The 23,648-nt window shown below is 33.6% G+C and overlaps 1 protein-coding gene across 1 annotated transcript; it reads right to left on the bottom strand.

Moving 5' to 3' along the window:
- Positions 1 to 2,241: 2,241 nt before the first annotated feature.
- Positions 2,242 to 23,206, bottom strand: LOC102512064 (calcium-activated chloride channel regulator 1). Its single transcript, XM_006188909.3, has 14 exons — positions 23,011 to 23,206; positions 21,702 to 21,842; positions 21,355 to 21,502; positions 20,463 to 20,571; positions 18,261 to 18,441; positions 14,509 to 14,736; positions 13,464 to 13,688; positions 11,311 to 11,488; positions 10,258 to 10,358; positions 9,675 to 9,899; positions 9,274 to 9,544; positions 8,528 to 8,698; positions 7,785 to 8,024; positions 2,242 to 3,565 (listed from the first exon to the last, which is right to left on the bottom strand). The coding sequence occupies exons 1-14, from the start codon at positions 23,167 to 23,169 to the stop codon at positions 3,225 to 3,227; spliced, it is 2,718 nt and encodes a 905-aa protein (XP_006188971.2). The 5' UTR covers positions 23,170 to 23,206; the 3' UTR covers positions 2,242 to 3,224.
- Between the last annotated feature and the right edge of the window lie 442 nt (positions 23,207 to 23,648).

Raw genomic sequence — 23,648 nt, 5'->3', positions numbered from 1 at the left:
CTCAAAGACATTCTTCTTTTCTGTTACAGTGGTTTTGATTCTTAGAATTTGATTTTTATTCTTTCTTATGATTTCCCTGTCTTTGCTTACATTGGTTACCTGTTCTTGCATGTTGTCCACTTTTTGTATTACAGCCCTAGGATATTAATCATAGTTATTGTAAATTCTTTATCTGATGAGTCCAGAATTTCTGCTGTATGTAAGTCTGGTCCTGATGCTTTTTTTTTTTTTTTTTTTTTTGTCTCTTCAGACTGTGTTTTTTTTTTTGCCTTTATCATGCCTTGTAATTTTTGGTTGATAGCCACACATTATATGTTGGGTGAAAGGAGCTGAGGTAAATAGGCCTTTCTTCTGAGGTTTTATGCTATCTTGCTAGTAATTAGGGTATGTTTACTGGTGTAGATTTAGGTGTCAGAGAAAAAAATTTCCTCTAGTGTCTTTGTTTTTGTCTCCTTGGCTGTCTTGGTCTTCCTTAGATACTCCTTCTTAAATTGAGATTGAGACTTTTAGTTCTTTTATCTGTAATCCTCTGTTATTATACAACAGCCTTATTAATGTGGTGGAAAGTGTAGAGGAAGGGGAAACATCTTATAGTCCTATAATTACATCTCATTTTTTTGGTGTGCTTGTTCCCTGGGCTGTGACCTTCACAAGTGTTTTACAGATGTTTTTTTTTCCTTTGATAAGACAGGAATGAGTAAACAACTCTGGAGTTAGGTGTTTCTATTCCTCCATGTGGAGGGCTAGTGGGGGCTTGAGTTAGGCATTTTTCTCTTCCCACATGGAAGTCTAGGGGAAAAGGAGTTGGGTATTTCTCTTCCTCAAAGTTGGCTAGGCTCTCGTAAAACTCCGGCTGGATAGTCTGGTAAAATTGTTTCCCCTGAGGACAGTCTTTTGTTAAGGAGAACAGAATGCTCTAGGCATATTTCAAAATTCTTACTTTTCCCTCTCCCCACTGCTGAAAGTTTGAAGGAATTTGTCTCCAACCCTCACTCTGAGAACCTGGTGGGGATCCTGGAAGAAAAGCTCAGGAAAGTGTGGAGGCTCCTCTAAGGCCCCCTGGAGTTTTTAGCTCTCAAGCTTAGCCACACTGAGCCTCCGGCAGTTCATCATTTATGGTTTGTGCTCCTGCTGGTCCTAGCTTCTGTGGCAAGCTTCAGCACCTGGGCTTCTGTTCCTCGTGAGCTGTGATTCTCTGTATTTGCCTGTCTTTCCAATTTATAGGGCAGAAGATAGTGATGTGGACTTAATTCTTTGATGGAACTAAGAAAAATTGTTGATTTTCAGTTATTCAGCTTTTTTCTTGTTGCAAGGTTGGGAGTGATGACCTCCAGCTCTTTATGTGTCAGACTATTGCTAATGACTTCTATAAATTGATACTCTGGTAACTTTACAGAACTCTCTTATTAGTTTTAATTATTTTTAATTCTATTGGATTTTCTATGTCACCTGAAAATAAGTACAGTTTTGTATCTTTCTTCTCAATTATTGTATCTTCTATTCCTTTTTTTTTAACTGCATAGAAATCTTACTTTCCTCAGTGACTGCTAAAGCTCTGTAAATTATTTCTCAGTATAATGGCCATGTAGATAGAATAAATTATTCTCTGACCCTTTGAGACTTTCATAATCAACAATTTTTTATGCTTTATGGACTCATCAGTGATTTATTTTCTTAGGAATTTGGAATTCTCCCTCTTTTGTGTCCAAATTCTCATCCCTACTCAAGGATTTAATATGCCCTTAAATTTTTTTTTTAAATGATCAGGGTTAGATATTAAGGTTCATAATATTAGGTTAATAAAGTTTTCAAAGGTTTCACTTTTAATGAAGAACAGTGGTTGAATTATGGTATACTTATGTATATGTATTGAAATGATAATAGTTACCTTTTTAAACTATTAATGTGGTGATTTACATTGATTTTCTAATATTAATCTATCTTTGTATTCCTAGGATAAATTCAACTTGGTCATGATATATTATTATGTTTTATATATTCTTCACGATTTGGTTTGCTAATGTCTTATAATTTTTTCCCTGACTGTTCTAGATATATCATATAGCTTCTACTTTTCAGACATTCAAAGAGTGTTTGAAATCTTCCTGCCTGTAAACAAAGGATTTTCCTCTAATATCATTGTCACTCTGTCTCTCTATCCCTTTCTCAGAAAAAAAAATCACATTATTGCTATATTCATAGCTTAATTTAATGAAAATATGTATACAAAAAAGATAAAAATAGTTTAATTTATATTTTATTAGGTAGTTTATAAATTCTATTGACATGATACATTTAATTTCCTGAAATGCTACATGTTGACTCAGATCACTGTTATTGAGTGGTTAGTTTTCATTATATCAAATCCTTACAATACCATGTACACATAATATTTTGTGGATATTTTCTGATGTAATCAGTCCAATTTGAATTTCTTTGACAATATGAAAATGCTCATTAATTTGCTTCATGAAGTTTACTGAATATCAATTGTGTGTCAAATACTATTCTAGATGCTGAGGATACAGCAGTGAAAAAAAAAAAAAAAATCCCTGCCCTGATAGAGCATCTTAGTGATAGTCTTAGGACCTAATAACAGTCTCAGAATAAAAATGGAACTTTAATGATGTTCCACAATTCATGCAAAAGAAAGTATTCTTGCTGTCTAACAGTCATTTTATACCTAGGGTCAAAGTTTTGATATACCACTTTTCATCAATGATAAAAAACAAATTTCTCATTGAAAAATTATCTTTATTGTCTTTTTTGATTATGGTTTATATTAAGTATAGTATGAAGTATTCATTCATAATCAAAAATGAAACCTAAATAATTCTACCATACAATTATTTCTATTGTGGATTCCTAAATATTTTTCAGATGGTTTGGATAAATCCTGATTTTGTTAATATATAAAGTGAATTTGTAACACACTTTGAAAATGTTTCTTAAAAACCCAACAAGTACAAATATGCATTTTATTTTCTATTAAGTTAATAAATGCATTTTTCAAAGATAGAAAATGGTGTATTCATTTTGATTTACATGTAGCAACTAATTAGAACTAACGAACTCAAGTACTAAGGACACTTACAACTTTTGTACATTCATTTATATATTTTAAAGAGTTTTACAATAGATGATGAGTATGACAAATTAAATTCTAAATAAATGTTTACCAAGTATGTATAATGTTGAATTTCAGTTCTGATACAATTCCTAGTTTAAATTATAGATAAAATCATAGCTAATCCAAAAATTGCCAAACTGATTTCAGAAATCTTGGTACCCAGAGCAGGAACACTGGCTTCCTGCAGAGGAATAAACCTGGTTGCTTGTGCAATGTTAGAAACCTCTGAGGTGAGGTTAGCTTCATGGACGGCTTGAATTGCAATATAGATTTTGGTGCCATTTTCTATTCTAAGAGATTCTGGCTTAAATTCAAAATTTTCTATTGAGCCAGCCTCCTTAGGTATTAGACTAGAAGTGTTCACTAAAGTAGCGTTATCAAAATCTTCTCGGAGATCCAGGAAATTCTTACTTATTCTTATAATGTAGCTGTTGGCTGGAAAACAAATACACATTTCATTTATATTAAAATAATTAGGTTGTCTTATTGCTACCACATTGCCTTACATTTAGGGACCTATCAGAAATGCACACAAAGGTTTTAGTTACGGAAATCTGAGCTGTAGTTTTTGTCTGGTTATTCCATCTTCTTTATTGTAATAAGAAACATGTGAACAGTTTTTAATCTAGTTTTCTAATCACAAAAAATTTAATTCAAAATTATATAGTACTAAAAATTGAATCTAGAAATAAAGATATGAAGAACTGAATCCATTCTGAATTTAGAACAAGGAACACAATCATGTTTGAGTATTGTAAAGACATTCAGTATCCCATGTCTGTATTATTTCTCATTAAGCTGAGAGAGGGAGTAACAGGATGGGTGAGTAAGGAAGCAGACAGAGTGGGAGGAAGGAATAAGGATGAAGAGCGAACGGAGGCAGAGAGGCTAGAATGTGTACTAACTGAAACATATTTAGGAGCTAGGTAGACTTTGATTAGCACCATAATTCTACTACTTCCTAGCTGTAACAAAGAAAAATTTAACCTTTCTTACCTTTAATTTTCTTGTCTGTAAAGAATCAGGCATTCAATTCATTCAACAAACATTTTTTGAATGCTAGTGATCAGAATTATATATGATGATATATGAAAAGTGTTTAGCATAATGTGTGGGTCTTAATAAACATTTGAAATGTTAGCTATTATATCTGTTAATTTATCAAGAAGGGAAACGAAGATGCTGACAAATGTTTCATTCCAAAATACCTTTAGAAATCTACCAGAGCCATCATATAGAAATATATTCTCACATTCTGAAATGCCGGGAACAATAAAATATCAAATGTCTCTTTTTGAAGTGAAGACTATTTTCTCATGAAATGGTTTTTTTTTTCACTTTTTATTGAAATGTAGTTGATTTACAATGTTCTCATGAAATGTTGAAAGTGTTTTAAGTGTGTGGTGAATAACTTCAATTTAGTGGATTTTAAAAAAATATTCAGGCCCTGTGCCTTAATATTCTAGTTTTTCAATAAATAGGCCTTATCGTTCTGATCCATTCCACTACTCTCACATCCACTCTGTGTTCCATTTAGGTCGGTCTATCTATCTATCTATCTATCTATCTATCTATCTATCTATCTATCTATCTGTCTATCCATCCATCCATCTGTTCCTTACTTTAATTCAAATATTCCATTGTGAAATTTTGCTTTCTTGATTTTGAGCATATTATTTGGTTCCCTTTCTCCCTGTCATGACTCCGTGGAATGTGCCTCCCTCTCCCTATCTATGCAAATGTCTTCAAAGCCCAACAGGAAGCTCAACTTCTTCATGAAGTCTTGTTCATGTATTTCATCCCCTGATGACTCTCTTCCATGAACTTTAATTGTATGGAAAGCAGTTTTATGGAGGTTCTATTTATTTTTTCAATTTGAACATATTACTCTTGAGGGCAAATGTATGTTTAATAATGTTCCTTTGGTATCAACTAGAGTATTTGGTACTCTATTGTGCATGTATTTGACCTCCTTAATTACTTCTGGTCCCCAACAGACACATGAAAAGCCTTAATTACTTCTGGTCCCCAACAGACACATGAAAAGATCCTCAACACCGCTAATCATCAGGAAAATGCAAGTCAAAACCACCTGACACTTGTCAGAATGGACATTATCAAAAAGACAACAAATAACAGATGTTGGCAAGAATGTGGAAAGAAGGGAACACTCTTGTACTGTTGTTGTTGAGAATGAAAATTGATGCAGCCACTATGGAAAAGAGTATGGAGGTTCCTCAAAAAATTAAAAATAAAAAGACCATATGATCCAACAATTCCACTTCTGGGTGTTTTTCTGAAGGAAAAAAAACACTAATTCAAAAAGATATATGCACTTCTGTGTTCATAGCAGCAGTATTTACAAGAGCCAAGATATGGAAGCAACCTAAGTGTCCATTGATAGATGAATGGATAAAGAAGATGCAACATATATACAGTTAAGTATTACTTAGCTATAGAAAAGTATGAAATCTTGCCTTTTGTGAAACATGGATTGACCCAGAGGGGATTATGCTAAGTGAAATAAGACAGACAGAAAAAGACAAATACCATACGATTTCACTTATATGTGGAATCTAAAAAATAAAGCAGATGAACAAACATAACAAAAGAGAAATAGACTCATAGATACAGAGAGCAAACAAGTATTTGCCAGAGGGGAGAGGAGTGGGGTGATGAGTGAAATAGGTGAGGGAGATTAAGAGATACAAACTTCCAGTTACAAAATAAATGAGTCTTGGGATGAAATGTACAGAATGGGGAGCATAGTCAATAATCCTGTAATAACTTTGTATGGTGACAGATGGTAATTAGATTTATCCTGGTGATCATTTTGTAATGTATAGGAATATCAAATCACTGTATTATATACCTGGAACTAACATAGTATTATAGGTCAATTATACTTTAATAAAAATATTACTTGTTGGCCAACAACACAGTTATTCAGTTGATGCCCCAAATGATGAAATTAGAGGATCATAAAATATGAGAATTACATCTGTTTTAGTAATTCTAGGTCATACGGTCTAATTTGCATATTTGACAGGTATGGAAATTGGGTCCCAGAAAATTTAAATTCTTCATTCAAAATTTTACTGATATTCATTTATTTTTTGAGATACTGCTACTACCTTCTTTTTGAAAGCCTAATGGTAACATCTGATAGCAACTGCAGTCTCTTCCTATTTGTCACAAGGAAAGAGGGAGATCAGATCCCACATATTTTAGGCTTTTGTGGTTAAATACCAGTGAAGTTCTTTCTCTCCCATGTGTTACGAAACGCTTTCTTTCTTTTAGTTACTATGATCAGCATAAAGGACATTTATTATGAACCCAATCTTGAACTGAAGGCTTGGTCTTGACTGAATTCAATTTAGAACTAAACATTTGGTCAGATAATTTCATTTATGGCTTTTTCAGTGGAAGTATTTTTTTTTTCATTTCACCAAATCTTTAAGGGTCATAACGTATTTCAGAAGCTGTCATGGTAAGAATTTCAACATTGAAGCACAAAGAGCCCTTTGTGGGTATTGTATACTCCCTTTGGCTTTAGAATGATTTTTTTCCTTGTGTAATAATGACAGAAAGAAATACAGCTTTAAAAATGCTTTACAGGAAATGAAAGATTAAAAAGCACCTTTTCTTTGAGAGCATACAGCGAGGGGTTTATTAAAACCCAGGAGAAAGAGTATCGAACGTGTATCTTCTCAGCACTGACAACCCCTGAGATACTGTGTCTATTGATATGCATATTGTTTTTTCCACCTTAAAGGGAAAAATAGAAAGATTGGCTTTACCTTTGAAGAGTCTACTAGTCTAGCACAATACTGGAATATTGTAGGTATTCAATACATACTAATTGAATTCAGTTAAATTTAAAGCAAAGCTAAAAGTGAGTTAAACTTTCTAGAGTAAGGGCAATTTATTATGAGGATCTTTGAATGAATGAGATATTTTGGCCTTCAATTTCAATTCAAACTCCGTGGCCAAATCTCTCAAACTAGTGAGTTTCTCTGCACATTATCCCCTGTTTCCCTAAGACATCTTCACTTTACTTGGCTAACTTCTCTCATTCTTCAAGACCGAGGTCAGGGATAGTCTTCCCTGAAAAGCCTTTTAAGGTATACCTTGTGATCTTAACCCCCAACTAGAAGTGGCTTTCTGATGGCATATTTCTTATTACATTCTGTAAAATTATCTGTTTACTTGCAGAAAGTGTCTTCTGCATTCAACTGACTGTTGAAAGTAGGGGTTATTTCTTAAGAACTTAATAGTGTTTGAAAATTCAACAAAAGGTCAATGAATAAATGAGATTGGAAAAATTTTTCCTTGTTAGGGACAAAAGAGTGCAATGGGATGCTGTTAACTCAGTCTTCTCAAAGTAATTTCTAAGATGGTTCATGTGAGAGGCAGTTTGGCACAACAGAATCTGACAAGGGTGAGTTAAACTTCTAATTTATTAAATATAGAAATAACTTGGGCTAGTGCATTAACTCTTGGAGCTTCAGTTTTCACATATAAAAATAGGTGGCCCACAGGAGATACTCTATACATGTTATTTATAAATACGACATTAGAAAATTTTTAGCAAATGAAAGCCATTGAGATTTATTTTAGTATTCAATATTTTTAAACGTAATATCAAACTTACCTTTTCCTTTATCTAGGACGTTGCCAGGAGCTGTCCATGAAAGTTGAATATGACTTTCTTTAAACTTGGCCTCAAGGTCTGTAATTTTACCGGGTGGGAACACTTGAGGGTGATTACCAGGAGGAGGAGCCCCTGATACAGTGAATGACCCTCCAGAGGTTAGCCTGCTAAAGTCTTCTATTTCAGCTTCTGCCATGTCATCTTTGACTTCAGGTCTGGGTGGATTCAGTATAATTTTACCTACCAGAAAAGTAATTTTATGACTTTTCAGATTGTGATGTCTATTCTTTATCTTGTAATCTCATTTGCAGCTGTAGAGAGTTAACACTGACTGATAGCAGCCATTGAAAAAGTAACAGCTTCTAGTGAAAAATAGCTTGTTTTATTGGTGTCGTTTTAAAACTGATGAGGAGACGTTAAGCACTGTTTGTACTATCTTTTAACCTGTCTGTCTTTACTACTTAACTGTAAATTCTTTGAGGATGAGGATGGTGTCTTATTTATCTCTGGAGCGCCAGCATCTACCGAAATGCTTGCCACATAGGAGGTGCTCAGTAAATTTTTTTCTCAACGTAAATGAAATGAACTGAGGGGGACATAAGCAAAACATACTAGAAGCAGAGTATGGTTTTGAAACATAGAGATGATTATATAACTGTATACCTAGGTTTTCCATGGTACATTATATGTTGAATGCTTGCCACATATAATAAATGACACATTTCCATTTTAATGCTACTTACCATTTTCAACATAGCCTGGTATATACAGAGCTTTGTTCTGTCCTTGTCTTAAACTTAGCCTAGCCGTATTGTTTCTTGCCTGGGCATGTACTTTTAAACTGTATCTACCATTTCCATGGTAATCTGTAAAATATCTTGAGTAGATGCCATCATTCTTGACAGTATCAGCACCTTGATATTGAAATGTAATAATTAGACATCAAACAGAGTAAAAATGACAATCCTAACTGTTCATGAGCACTAGTGATGGCAACCATTTTGGGAGATAGTATAGCACAATTTTTTAAGTATATGAACCCTAGAATCGGACTATTTGGGTTCAAAGCCTGGCTTGGCCACTTGCAAACCTTTGACTTTGGAAAAGTCTAATTCATGGTAAGTATTCAATTAATATTAGCTACTATTATTTCATAAAAGAAGCCTAACAAAAAAGGGAAAATATAACTAGACTGGAGAAAGCAAATGCAAAACACTGACATGAATGAAAATAGAGAAAAATTATACTCTTTAAGTTACATGGGAAAAGTAAAGTTGTTCATAAAATTTAAAAAAGATAAATGTACTCATGTCTATGTCTAGTCAAGATAACTAAGTGACAAGTTAAAAAATTAAAAACATTTCAAATTAAATTTAATTCATTTAAATTATGATCTATTAGCATACATACAAAATATTGACTGACTTCTAAGTCATGTGACTATAGTAGGAGTTTCAGTTCAGTGAAAGTTGATGTAGATTCTTATTACCTGCACCATTGTCCCAGAGCTCCAATATTATTTGATGTCCATCTTCAGTTTCTATAGTGGCTGTTACATTGATTCCCAGAACAGGCAAAAACCCTTGACTGACTTGTGCATAAACAATCAGTGGGCTAGGGTAGTGTGCTGTATTTTGGCTCATGTGAGCAGTTGCAGTTACTGGGAGTGTAGTAGGACTTCTTGCTCGAGTAGTCATTGTCACTGTTAGCATTTGAGAGCTGGCATGATTATTTAGAAGGCTGTAAGTCCAAGTACCTGTCTGAAAATTTTAAAAAGAATGTCTATTTGAGAGCTTTTGAATTTTTTCCTACTCCTGTATAAGATGTTATCTTCATTTTTCCCTCAAAATTGGTTGATAAAACATGACGAAAATAAAAGTGTATTCTTACCTCGGCAATACCTGGTATTCGAAGCCGAGCAGACCGAATATTTAGTTTATCTTCTTTGAAATCTGAGGTTTTATATTTCTTTCCTTTTGGATCTTGCAGAAGAATTTCTGGCTTTTTTATCGTCCATGTGACAACAAAGAAAGTGTCATTTCCAATTGTACTATCCACAGGCACTGTACCATTTATCCATTTCCTTCCTGCAATATTTAGGGCTTTGCTTTCCAGCTGTTACATAAATAAAAACAACAAACACATGAAACTGATTTGTTATTACAGTTAATAGCATTTCAAAGTTTAGTCAGTTCGGAGTAACTCTAAATGTATTTTTATGATTTCAATGAAAATTATTATTATTTTAAAGAATTTTGCATATAAAAAGCATTTATAATGATAAAAAATAGAAGAATCAAAAAAAGTGTCTATAAGTATCACAAAAAGCAAATTCAGTAAGGATGTTTTTCTTCTGCACATGTGAAATGCTTTCAGGCAGAAGAGTTATTTATTAGAAGAAGAAGTTACTATTTAGGATAATAGAAACTTATTACAAATGTGGAAAGGCAAAGAATTTTTTTGAGATACTGACCTGAATAGCCTGCTGAGTGATGCTGCCGCTTCTAGATGAAATTCTACTGAAAGCATTAGTGAGGCCATTTATGTCTTTATTGGCATAGAAACGATGTCCTCCTAAAATGGAATTGTACTTACTTTTATAATATTAATTTTAAATGAGAAAATCGTGTTTGCTATTGTGCTGCTATCAATGTACTATAGAATACATTTTAAAATTTCTTTTTAAACTTATAAAAGATGAATTTCCTGGACCTTAGGAACTTTTAGTATATCAATATCCCAGATGTAATCCTACAGTAACTAAACCTTGCTCAAAATATGTTAGGACAAAACAAAAAACCTGGCCAAATATTATCATTTTATATCAATTATTAAAATTTAAGTGCTTGCCACATTAGTAAAGCTGATCTAATCCCAAATAATGTTATGGAATGAAATTTTAGACAATTTTTAAACTGTCTGCTTATTTTTTAGTTGTATCTAAGATATACCAAAACAATTAGAGAATGATAGTTTAAATAAAATAAAAAGTAAGTGCAGGATATAAATGATACGGGATTTAAGTAAGAGGGAGATTACTTAGGTATCAGGAGCTGCAAAAGAAAGGATTGCAAAGGGCAAGACTTGGTAATCAGGTAATCTTGGTAATTTGCCTTGGGCAAATCATTTGTATTCTCTAGGTTTCCGTTTCTTCCTCGATAAAACGGGGCTATCTGAATCTACCATAGGATAGAGCAGGACCAAAACTGAGCAAGAATTTTGGAACTGCAGTTGAGTAACCATGGAGAAAGAAGTTTCATTTAGGTGGTATTGGTAGAAAGCGGTGAGAAATGAATGAAGACAGCAAATGTTGACTAATATTAGAAGAAGCCAGTATAGGTAGCAATGGAGAGAAGTGGGGGTGGGGAGAGGAAGATATTAATTTGAACGAAAGACAAGGAAAGGATAAAGATTTATTTTTTAGGACAGGAAAATTTTGAGCAGTTTTGTAATTTAAGGGGATAGAGTCCCTGGAATGGGAGAAACTGAAAAAGTACTTTCTATGCAAAGTGTTCCAAAAGTTTACCTGTCATATTTGACAGCATCTCCAGTTCTTTGTCAGCAGAAGGTCCCAGAGCAATGGTGTGAATGATTGCACCACTTTGCTTTACTCTCTCGAAGCACAGGCTTATTTTATTATCTTCCCCATCTGTTAGTAATATGATTTCAGAACCAGAAGTACTCTGGTTACTCTGGATAATTGCCTGATAATGAAAAACCAGATTATTAATTATGGAATATCACATCTAAAAAGATTTAAACTAGGAATAAACCTTTAGTCTTTAGAGAAGTCACTTTAGTCTTAGAGAAGTCACTAGGCCTGCCCATCAGAGGAAACTTCCTTTGAGTTGACATTCCAGGCTGAGGTGGCTTGGAATAGAGTGTAATGTACAATGCTCATGTAGGGTTTCCTAGATAGAATGTTAAAAAGTGCTTCTAACCCTTTCAAATATACTGAAGCTACTCAAGAGAGAAAGAATAAAACACTGAGAACAATGCCTAACACGTTGTAAGTACTCAATGAACATTAGCTTTTATTATTATCCCAAGAGATATTTGGGGTGGAGGCAAATGACCCGGGCAGTTTTAGAAGGTTAGACAGTATTTGCAAAGTGGTGAGTGAAGGCAGATATGCAAAGTTAAATGATGTGACATGTGTCTTTTTATGCATTTTAGTTGATAATTGAAGAATCTCAGGATTCCTGGGAAAAACACTGACCTGTTATGAAGAAGGAAGTTTATGAATTTACCAAGTGTTATAATTTTGAGGGGTATTTTCCTGGCTTGTACCAAGAATATTGGCTAAGACAATGTACTCAGACAAACTGAGAGTAAATTTTAGCTCTGTCATTTGCTAAACAGAATAGCTAGTATTTAATTTCTCTCATTCATATATATATACATATATATAAATATATATTTATATTTATAATAGAGGTCTATAAATAGCTCAGTGTAGTGCTTACCTTTTTGAACTTTGGGGTAAGAAAGACCAGGTTTGAACTGTAGATTTACCAATTACTGACATATGATCTTGAGAGAGATACTTAATTACTCTGCACCTCAGTTTCCTTATGTGCAAACTGGGCATAATAATAGTGCCTGACTAAAAAATTAATAGTAAGGATGAAGTAAGAGCATGCATATAAAGCATTTAACATAGGCAATAATGTAGTATATATGCTCAATAAATTTCAGATGAATTGCATGGTTATGTAAGTAAAGGTTTATATATTGATATGGTTTCATTACATAAGTAATTAGGAAGTTTTTATATGTTTGAATGTAATTTAATATAATCTATCCAGCAGTAGACTCTGGTCAAAATGTTATATGATATATATCAAAACATATTAAGAAAAACATTTATGAACCAGTAAGTGCAAACATTATGACACCTTCCCAACATATAGTACTGTCATATTTTAGAAGTGAATAGGCATATGTAAGAATTATGATTATTATACATATAAGAATTATGGTTATTATAAAATAGCAATCCTTTCTTGAGCACTTGTTTCTTTTTTATTGAATTATAGTTGATTTACAACGGTATATTAGTTTCAAGTGTACAACAGAGTGATTCAATATTTTTATGAATTATACTCTATTTAAAGTTGTTACAAAATAATGACTGTATATCCCTGTGCTATATAATATTTCCTGGTTACTTATTTATTTTATATGAATAAGCCATACCCCACCCTGTGCCTCCCTCTTTCCTCTCCCCACTGGTAACTCCCAGATTGTTCACTATAGCTCTGAGTCTTTATTTTGTTATATACATTCATTTGTGTTATTTTCTAGATTCCACATATAATTGATAACAAAATATTTGTCTTTCCCTGTATGACTTATTTCACTAAGTATGCATAAAACCCTTTAGGTACATCCATACTGTTGCAATGCATAGTTGCTCCTCACTAAAATCATGATGGCTATGCGCACACTGGATTTTTCTTCCCCTAATTAGCCACTCCTCAGTGCAACTGAGTATCTCTGGAGTATGTTGGTGATATAACCACACTCAGAGAGGCTCCAGCTATAGACAACAGAAAGCCTCTAAAATTATTTAAATAAGGGGCCTATAAACTCATGATCCTTGTTCCAAGATAGCTGGACAAAATTAAAAACAACGGTAAATGGCAAATGATATTCAGAAAAGCCTTTTTATTTTACCTGAAATCCTGCTTCGAGTCCGCTGCAAATTGCAGTTCCACCACTGGCCTCTTGAGGCAGATTTGCAGTGATGTTTTGGTAAACGTTATGGTCAGTTATCCTGGTTAGATTATTTTGGATTTTAGCAAAACTTTCAAATGTGACCATCCCAACCAAGGATCCCTTTTCAATAATTTGAATCAAGAATAATTCTGCTGCTTGATTCATTCGAAAGAGACGGTCTTCCTGTAAGAAAGAGATGTCTGAACAATTCCCAAATCTCCTCCAGTCTTGAAAGATTGGTAAAAGACAAGGTTGTTCATGGGCCAGAGATCATGATAATAATTGATTATTGTATTTTAAAGTTTAATTTCATTATATTAAAAAGAAATAATTTGAAAGAAAAATGTTAAAAATCAGTCATGTTATACTTGGAAAAGCCTTAAAAATTTATACCTTCTTTAACAGTTTTATATTCAGAAACTTATGCTAAAGAAATAATTTAAAAATGCATACAAAAATGTTCACTGCAACATAATTTTATATCACCAAAATGTCCAATAATGGGGGGTTATTTGACTAAATTATAGTATTGCATATGATAAAACTATTGAAATTTATGTCATGGAATCAATTTTTTCCTTGGGGAGTGTTTAAGGTACAGTAAGCAGAAAAATCATATTATAAAACATTATATAAGATATAATCTCATTTTTGAGGAGGAAAAACAAATACATAAACAGAAAAAAGACTAGAATGACATATGCTCAATGATAGAATTATGGATAATTTTTACTTTTTCTTCTCGTCAGTTATGTTATTTCTAGTTTGTTAGAATTTAAAGTTAAAGAATAAACATTATCCATAATCCAATAACCTTTTTAAACAACTTTTTATTTTGGTATATTATCTTCTAGTGCTTGTCCATATAAAATCCTTGTAATTAAATTTATTAAAATAACAAAAATATATTTTAGTTACCTTAGTAGAATTAAACCTAAGATTAAATTATATTTCTATTAGCTTAAATACTTAATTTAGGAGAGCTAACAAATAAAGATCTTACTGAATCCATGCTTCCAGATTTATCAAGTACCAGACAGACAACTCGCTGTTTGGACTTAAGCAGTGAAAACGTGGGATGAGATGGTGGGTTTGTTCCTGTCATGGGAGATACATTCTGGAAGTCACTGGAGCCCATGATTACATCCCATGTGCTTCTCCTATTGCACATTTTGTTGTGTAGGTTTGGAGCTTCTGTATTGTGTGTTTTTGCTGTACAAAATTCAGTCACCTGAAAAAGATCAATTAAAAGACAATAATATGGCCACTGATGAGGCGTTACCTTCCTTCCCAAATACACAGTTGGCTGCTGTATACATCCTTCACAGATTTTATCTCCTGACAATTAAAAATCGTTTCATAATCTAACATTCTGACGTCCATCTTGCATACTTGAGTGGAGAGGAAGCAAAGTAAAACCATCAGTATATCCTGGGAAGTTATTTGGTGATTCCTTTTAGATACAGGCAGATCATAGCATGGGGGGCGGTGACAGCTGGCACAACTGCTAGGTTAACTTCTTACCTTCCCTTCTAGGCTCTGGTGGGACTCAAGCATGGAATTAAGTTTAATGGAGAGGGGGACAGGATTTGGAGTAATTTCTAGCTGCCCCCTAAAAGTGGGATAAAGAAAATGGCCTTCTTTAATTGCCTAGGTATTTTCTGTCTCTTTATAGTTTATTGAAAACCTTGATGACAGATATTCTCACAACCTCAAATGCTGTTAGTTCTGATGAACTCTGCTGTAAATAAAATAATACTTCCGAAAAAGTAATGAAAATGTAGGATGAAATAAGGAAATGCAATTGCTTCTCTTTCAGTTGCAAATGGTGATTTGTATCCAGTAATTCTGCCACATGATGTTTCATTACTAAAGAATCTGTGAAAATCCTCCAAGTTCTGAAAACGTAGTAACTTGGATAGACACTCGCATAAACTAATGCAGCATTCAGAAAAGAATTCATCTTGCAGTAAAACCTTAGCTTTATAAGTCTCATTTTGTTTTTTCAAATGCCCTCCCCATACAAAATCTCCAGCTGTAAGCTCAGATTTAGAACTAAATTATTAAACTTGAATACCTTCTATTCAAGTTTTAAGAGTTTGTTTTTCTTCTATTATGTTTCCGATTTACATTTCCCGGAAGGGGTTATATTGGATGGGAGAAAAGTACATTTTTCAGTCAAAGCAGTAATTTGTAATCATCTTGATGATATGAAATGCCTATCAAATCTAGCTCCTCTTGCTACACCCACTGGCTTTATCCAGGGCCTTCAGGCCCCTTAATCTGCCTGTTGCCGTGGCCTTCCAGCTGGTCTCCCTGCCTCCACTGTCATCTCGCTCCATTTTGTGTTTCACAGCTAGTAGAATTATCTTCCTGAATTGGCTGATCACATCAGCAATCTGAAGTTGATAAAATACAAACGCCCTAGCTTTGCAGGTTCCAGTTTCTTGTTTCAGTCTTATTTCCTGCCCCTTGCTCACTATGTATGCTTTGCTTATAGAACACTGAACCTTTTCCTATCCTTAGAGTGTGCTGGAAACTTTCACAGGGTCTCACTAATCCAAATGGAAAAAAGGAGAGAAAATTTTGTGCAATTTAGGAAAGGGTGCCCTTTTCTCAAGTCTTTTTTACTGCTTTTTATGGAAAATTGTTCTAATCAATATTAAAATCTTTAGTGACCATGATGCAAGTAATTTGGGCAGTGCTCAACTTGTACAGTCATGTGTGACTTCCCTGTATTTTTCCACTCTTTGCTTCTGTAAACCTGTTTCTTTGCTTGTAACTCCCTTCCTTCCCTGTCCTGCTTTGGCAAGTTCATACTTATTTTTTTCCAAATCCCAGCTCAAAACTCATCTCTTTAGAAACCATTTTCTGACCTCCAGTTGGAGAGGTTTGCTGTACTCTCATAGCATTTGGTTTCTATCTCTTTCTACTTTGTACCCAAGTATATTTTTCTTATATCTCTACCTCTTTCACTAAACTGAGTTCCTCAAGAATAGATATTTTAAATTATTTCAGTATTTTTTCAGCTCCTAGCACAGTGTTGGGCATGAAGTGGGAGTAATGAAGTTTCAGGGAAGGGAATCATAGACTTGAACATTCAACATTTCAGATCTTATTTCTCCTGGGTCTGAGCTTATGCCCTGGGTACGGATGCTATGTAATATATTTAGTCTATGTTATGTTAATTAGAAGGTAGTGTTATTCTGGACAAGATAAATGGTTAAAGCACAGTATTTGTCTCTGAGCCATATCTTGTATAATTAGTTGCCCTCCATATTTCAGCTACATGATTTTCTTTCTTCATTATTGCTTATTTACCAGGTAGGAGGCATGAGTTATCTTCTCACAGTCAAATGATTTTGGAATTTATAGTTTGGTACAGGCAGTATATATTTCAGTTATCCTCTTGTGTCACATGATCTGATACCTATTCGGATGCTGAATTATTTGGCTAGCCTTTGCTGACCCAGATTCAGCAAGTTAAAGTGAAACTTCTTAACTCATCTTTCAAATATTTCCAGGACGGAGCTCTGGAAAACAATTTCTGCTTAAATATCTTCATTGGATTCATTTAGGAGTTTTAGAAGAAATTATCAAGTCTATATTTTTACTCAAGTCCTTCATCATTATGCCCTAGACTCCAAAAAAATTAAAACTTTATTGGAAACAGCAAGCCTTTATAAACCACTACCCAGGGATGTATATGTTGTAGTAATTTGGTATAAAAATATTTGCTTCTTTTAAATGTTAGTTTACTATCTAGGGATGGTATACTTTACTTTGATCTGTTGTTTTTAATAACTCATATGTTTCACATTTATAAGTCTTCTTTACATGTTTGTAAACTTTCATTATATAACTATAATATGTTTGCATTAATTAAGACTGGATTTATCCAAGGGAAGAGACAATTCACTATTATCCAAATATTTTATAAGTTAAAAAATTTTAAGTTCATTTTGTACTCAGCTTGTGCTAAGCACTATGATCATACTTTGTATGTATTAGCTCTTATAAACCTAACAACAATGACACTGTAAAGTGAGCATTATAATCCCCATTTAAAAGACGAGAGAGCTAAACCTGAGATTTAACAGTTTGCTCATAGTGACATGGCTTGAAAATGACGGACCGGGTTTTGATATCAAGTCTATCTGACTTCAAGGCACCTGTTCTTATCTACTGAGCTTTATACATTTAAACCAGATATTTCGAGTCAAACATTAGCTTTGGAACTTAAATTGTTGTATTGTGATTGGTGATTGTGAAGTTTTCCCCTTTGTTTTGTAGAGACAGGACCATTTATGTCTTCACAGTATCGCTTTGCTATAACTTGTGTGTTTTAGTGTAAAGTTAATGGAAAATAGGGAATGTCAGTACTTTCCAAAGCTATTGAATGAATTACTTTGGAAAAGTAGTATTACTATATTTAGAAAGAGTTAAAAGTAAGGTTGTGGACACAAGTCCACAGAAGTCAAATGAGGAAAGGGATGTTATAAGAAATTCTGTGATGCCAATGAGAAGGGTACAGTTCTACATCTGAAGAAAAAAAGAAAAACAAGTTAGTAAAAAGAGTGGAATAATTTCCAGACACACCCTGACACAGGACTGGAGAAAATGACTGCTAACTAATTGTCTTTGTAATTTCCTTCATTTCTATGGTATACATAATTTCATAACAGAAAATCCAGCTTCCCTAATTATTTTTCCCCCAAAATTTCCTTTGTGAGACTAGAAGAAGAAGGTACTTACTGAGTGGAGACTTTGCATAAACATAATGGATTCCCTTGCAGTCTGGGATTTTTCTGGGATGAATGTACATTTTGCTTCATACAGCCCCGTCTGTGAGTCACGTCTGCACGGCCTCGTTATACAGCTGCCTCCCTGGCACTCCTTGAAAACTACATTAGCACCAGTGATACGAGTTGAGCATCTATGATGAAAGAATTAGATGAAAGAAAAAATAGATGAAGGCTAGAGAAATTATGAATAAAGATTAACATTCTAAAGTCATTCCCTCAGTGACAGTTGCTATAGATCATGTACCAACGTTCCATTTTGACAGAGGTGGGCACAGTGTCCTATTAACTATTTACTATCGATTTCAACAAGAATAATGATGTTAATTCATATGTATTAATATTTATTGCTCACTAATGTGATCAGTACATCTATTATCCTTGTGACTTTGAGCTAAAGATGATAATTCCTAACTCACAGGGATGTGAAGATTAAGTGAGTTACGACATACAGAGGAGGTGCTTCCTAGTGGAGAGGGGAGAGTCAACATTATGCTTAAAACCCTCTTAAATTTCTTATGTATGGTTCATATATACATATATATTGTTATATAGATGGATACATATATATCCCATACATAGAAAACCATAGGTGGTTTTGTGTTTACAGCATTTTGCAATTTACGTTTGAAAAATGCTGAGCTAGACTGAAGGAAGAAATAAAAATAAACCCTGCATGACAGTGCTTATGCATTCAAACCTTCTGGTCTTAATAATAAGTAAGATAATTGTCAAGTCCCTGGCAGGGAATGGAGTGGGTTGGGGTGTGGGTAAAAGATTCCAAAGAGTTCTTGTTTATCTGCAGGATTCATTCCCATTCTGTGTTAATACTGTACTTCATAACATTAATCCCATTGTAATAAATTTATTTGTATTGCAAGGATTAGAGGAGATGGTTAGTCATAGTTTCCAAGAGGGTTACCTTTAGAGTGAGCATGAAAGTTAAATTTACACTGCCTCCCACAAAGTGCCTGGCTCAATAAATGTTATTTTAGATACACGTTTTTAACTAATATATCTCTTTTTTATGACTAATAAGGAAACTCATCCATTTTTCATTAATTTATGAAAAATTGGTTGTTTGATACATTCTTTGTTTAGCTTTTACTTTATGCCATGCTCAAGGCTAGGGGATTAAAAAAAATCAGTCCTCAAGGATCTTAAAATCTAGTGGGGAAAATAAAATTACACAGACAATTTCTGCCCAGTGTGAGAGAAACCCCTTACACTGCTTTGGAAACTGTCTTAAAGGGTATGTGAACCCAAATGGAGGGAGAGGAAAGGCACTTAAGGAAGAAGGTTTTAAACTGATTCTTGAAGGATGAACAAGCATTGTTTGAATAAGGGAGGTGGTGCTGGGAGGAGTAGGGTGGGAGGAGGTGAGAGGAATGAGTGTATTGGGTTGGAAGCCTAGTCTGTAAAAATTGTGGGCAGCTCAGTAGAGATAATGCAAACAACACAAATGGGATGGGAAAGGCATTTTTCTGCCACACCTCTTTCCTCTAGTATGTTTTTTATCTCAAAGACTAACTTCCTGTTACATTGATTTCTTTTGTTCCTTAATGCTCTTTACTCCGTATGCTTGATATTATTTTTAATTTAAATATTGTATCTATTCATAAATAAGGCCTGTCTAAATTTACACAGAATTATATTTCTTAAAAAATCAATTTTCTCACTTATCCTTATGAAAAGTACTTTTTTTCCCTTTAAGCTCAAGATTAAATGAAAATTAAAATATATTTAACATGAGACTATTTAACATGATGTATTTAACAGTTTAATTGATTTCAGTGAAACAAATTTACCTTAAAAAGTTATGAATCAAATGGAACAAAAGATTGTATAGGAACTTGAAGTCCAGTTCTCAACTATGTTAAGATTTAGGTTACAACTCTTTCCTTTCTCCTCTGACAGTAACATATTTTAGCATAATCCCCATGAGTACTGACATGATTCCCAGTTTTTGATTGATCTTGATTCTAACGTGTAATCCCCAGAAGTTGCTGGACAAAAACATAGTGGGGCAGGCTGGATATTGCAATTAACTGTGTGAGCATTGAACCTCTGAGAATGCCTTTGTTTGCCTAGGATAAAAAATTAAAAACTCTTAAGTGAAAAGTTGTGAAAACAGATTTGTTCAATGTAATGATACCTTGTTGCTTCAATGGTGTTCCTTCTGGAAAAATAGAATGGCCGGTCCACATTATACTCATCAAATACTCCCCATCGGAGATGGGCCCACTCATGGACAAGTACTCTGCCTATGAGAGAATATTGCCACTTATAAATTTGTATTTACAATATAGGTATCCCTGCTTTTTGAAATTTCACTTTATATCACTTCACTTTTTTAAAAAGACCTACATTAGTACCTGTTTTCACTAATGGAAGGAAATTCAAAGAGCATTTTTGCTTTTTTGAAAAGAGGCAGAGAGCAAAAATAGCATTCAGCACTGGTTTTGCAGCCAGCTGTTTTACAGGCAGTGCACACCCAGAGCAAGGAGGGTGGCACCACCAAGCTCCTTCCCTGGGAGCTACACTCAGCACCTCAGCATCAAACCGCGTACCTTCGAACTGTGTCTATGAGCAACTGTGCTTTATCTTGATGTATTTTGTGCATCTGTTAACAACGCGTGTCCTAAAGTAATTGTTTCTTTGCTGTATGCCATTTTGACTTATGAAAGGTTTCATAGGAACACTACTTTCAGGTAGTAGGGGAAACCTGTATTTAAATACTATTTCCTTATATTTTAAGACTCCCTACCCCATATCCTCAACCTAACTGAGTCAGGGAAATCCAGAAATTGACAACTTTCATTAGACCAAAAAGGTTAAAATGCGTTAGTATCAATAAATGACTAATTTTATTATTAAACACACAAACACAAGAAGTATAATTAAGTTGAACATAACTAGTAAATTTCCAAAGGGATTAATTAATACCTATTTATTGCTTTTAAAAATCTTTAAAAATACCATTAACTACAGCGTTATATTTGTTTCCAGTGGGAATAAAAACAGAAGTATAAAATAGATATCCCTACCTCGGGGCCCATAGACAGGCAAATTATCAGTCAACAGGAAGTTTGGAGTGAAATGTATATACTGTCCTTTTTCTCCACATTGTCCGTATTGAAGTGTGTAAGGATCATCTCCATATTTTAGGTTAGGATTAGCAACTATGACATCTGCCTAAAAAGCAGAAGAACAAACAACCAAAACAGATCCCAAGAGCAACAAAAACAAGGAATTTTTCATCTAAACTAAGACCAGTCATGTTACTAATTTAAATACTAAAGTCGTGATTATTAATTATTAAAAGCTATGAGTATTAATTTTTAAAAATTACAAGAAGAAAGCAGCAGTTTAGGAGTTAAGTACAACACCCTACCTGGTCATATGATTCCTGCTTTGGCGTTAAGTACTCGGATTTTGACTTCCAGGTTATTGGGACTAAAATGCTTACATTCCTGAAGTAAACTCTTCTTTTGGTAGCATGAAACAGGTATGTAGAAGCCTCAGTTACCATTTCCTGACAATATTAAAAACACCTTGTGGTAACAATTCACATGAAATGAACATGAAAGTGTACATACAAACAAGAAGCAGCTAATCTAAGCCCCTCTCCCCAAATATTTTGGCAAAGACTAACTGAAAAATAGGTTATATTTTACTGTATCTCTCTAGTCTGTAAACTCCCATTTTCATATACTTAGAAATCAATTCTCTTTTTTAAAACCTATCCAGACCTGCATTCAGCATTATAGGCTGGAGAAGGACGTGAGGGTGTTGAGTGAGATATAAAGGTGACAGAGACTGGGAGCCTGTTGGCAAGGTGCTTGTTGAATTAAACAGAGGTGCTTATAATCGGGTTGGGAGTTTAAAGTTTGGTAGATTTTATTGTTTTTTTATTGTTGTTAATTTAAAAAATTTTCCTAGATTTATTTTGAGTTATCTTCTCATATGACACATGTTTATAAAAGGCAAAGTTTTACCAAGTAGTAATTTTCTAAAAAATATATAGGTCTCATTGGCTTCAAGTTCCACTTTTACTACTTATTGTATGACTGTACAAATCACTTAACTTTTCTCATTTATACAACAAAGATAATTAATCATCTCTGTTCTTGACTACCTCATAGGGATCCTGGGAGGATCAAAGATAATAGTATAAAGTTCTATATAACAAGTGTCTTATTATACTGACTAACCCAAGTAAAATTAGGAAGTAAGTCAACTTCAAAAATACATATTTTCCTTAAGATCAGATACAGAAGAATTTCAAATTTTTTCAGAGTTGAACAAGTATGAACAACTGAAAAATTGGGAAAAAAAAAGATAATAAACCTCTAGGGCTTAAGTGTCAATTAGTTATTTAAACATTATAATGCTAAAATTTGAGAATAATTTTCCACTATCTCTAAGGTCTTTCTGTCAGCTTAATGAGTTGAAAAAGTATTGATAGTCTGGCCTTTTAATAATTCATTAGGGGAATGACTAATACTATTAATGTATGATAAATAATACTTAAACTAAGCAGATATTAATCTTGGCAGTTCAGATACATACTACATAAACGATGAATACTGTCAAAACAATTTTGTAAAGTTATAACTTTGTATGAATGTGTGTATGTGCCTAGGCAACACGAGTTGAAAATACTGAAATAAAAGTAACTGGATAATAAATTTTTCTCTTACCTTTATGTTTTGAATGAGTCTTTCATCTTCTGGCACACTGGGGTTAATTGCAATGACAATGCCATCATATCCATTATTATTCAAAGTTACCATTGAGCTTTTCATTCTAGGTAAGAGATAGAAAGTTAGGAACAGGATAACATTCAGACTGAGTGCCATTTTTGCTCTTGCTGAAATTAACCTATTAGAAATGTAAGCAGAGAATTTATGTGCCTGCTTAACTGAGATATTTGACTCTAGACCCACATATTTGCATAAATATAATATATTACTGAAATATCTTGAGGCACTTCCTTTTCTTAACCTAAAGAGTTGTTTAGTTGTTAAGTAGCAATGGGGATTATGCTGAACATTCATCATACTTTCTAAGACAGCTAAGGTGTTAAGGACTTATTGAACTGAGCAATTCTTTTTGATTGTGTAGTCATCATCCTCATCATGGTGGCCATTCATTGCGATAATTGTCATTGTCATCCAATGGGAAATGAATTCTATGGAAGAATGAGGAACTGAAATGAAAAGCACAAGGAAATAACAGATGAAAAAGGCCAGCTTAAAAAGAAAAACAAAACAAAATGAATAAAGGAACTAGAGTGGGAGTGACAGTTAATTAGTATTTATATTCTTCCTTTAGAAGG

Source organism: Camelus ferus, chromosome 13 (genome assembly GCF_009834535.1).
Source record: "Camelus ferus isolate YT-003-E chromosome 13, BCGSAC_Cfer_1.0, whole genome shotgun sequence".
Classification (NCBI taxonomy): domain Eukaryota; kingdom Metazoa; phylum Chordata; class Mammalia; order Artiodactyla; family Camelidae; genus Camelus; species Camelus ferus.
This window is presented reverse-complemented; position numbering and strand designations above follow the sequence as displayed.

What these genes read in the sequence shown, in the direction of transcription:
- LOC102512064 (XM_006188909.3), bottom strand. Translation starts at nt 23,169, where the DNA reads ATGGCACTCAGTCTGAATGTTATCCTGTTCCTAACTTTCTATCTCTTA. An exon ending in AGCAGGAATCATATGACCAG is followed by an intron (nt 21,503 to 21,701) that starts GTAGGGTGTTGT and finishes TCTGCTTTTTAG; the next exon opens with GCAGATGTCATAGTTGCTAA. An exon ending in GATGCTGTCAAATATGACAG is followed by an intron (nt 10,359 to 11,310) that starts GTAAACTTTTGG and finishes ATTCCATTTTAG; the next exon opens with GAGGACATCGTTTCTATGCC.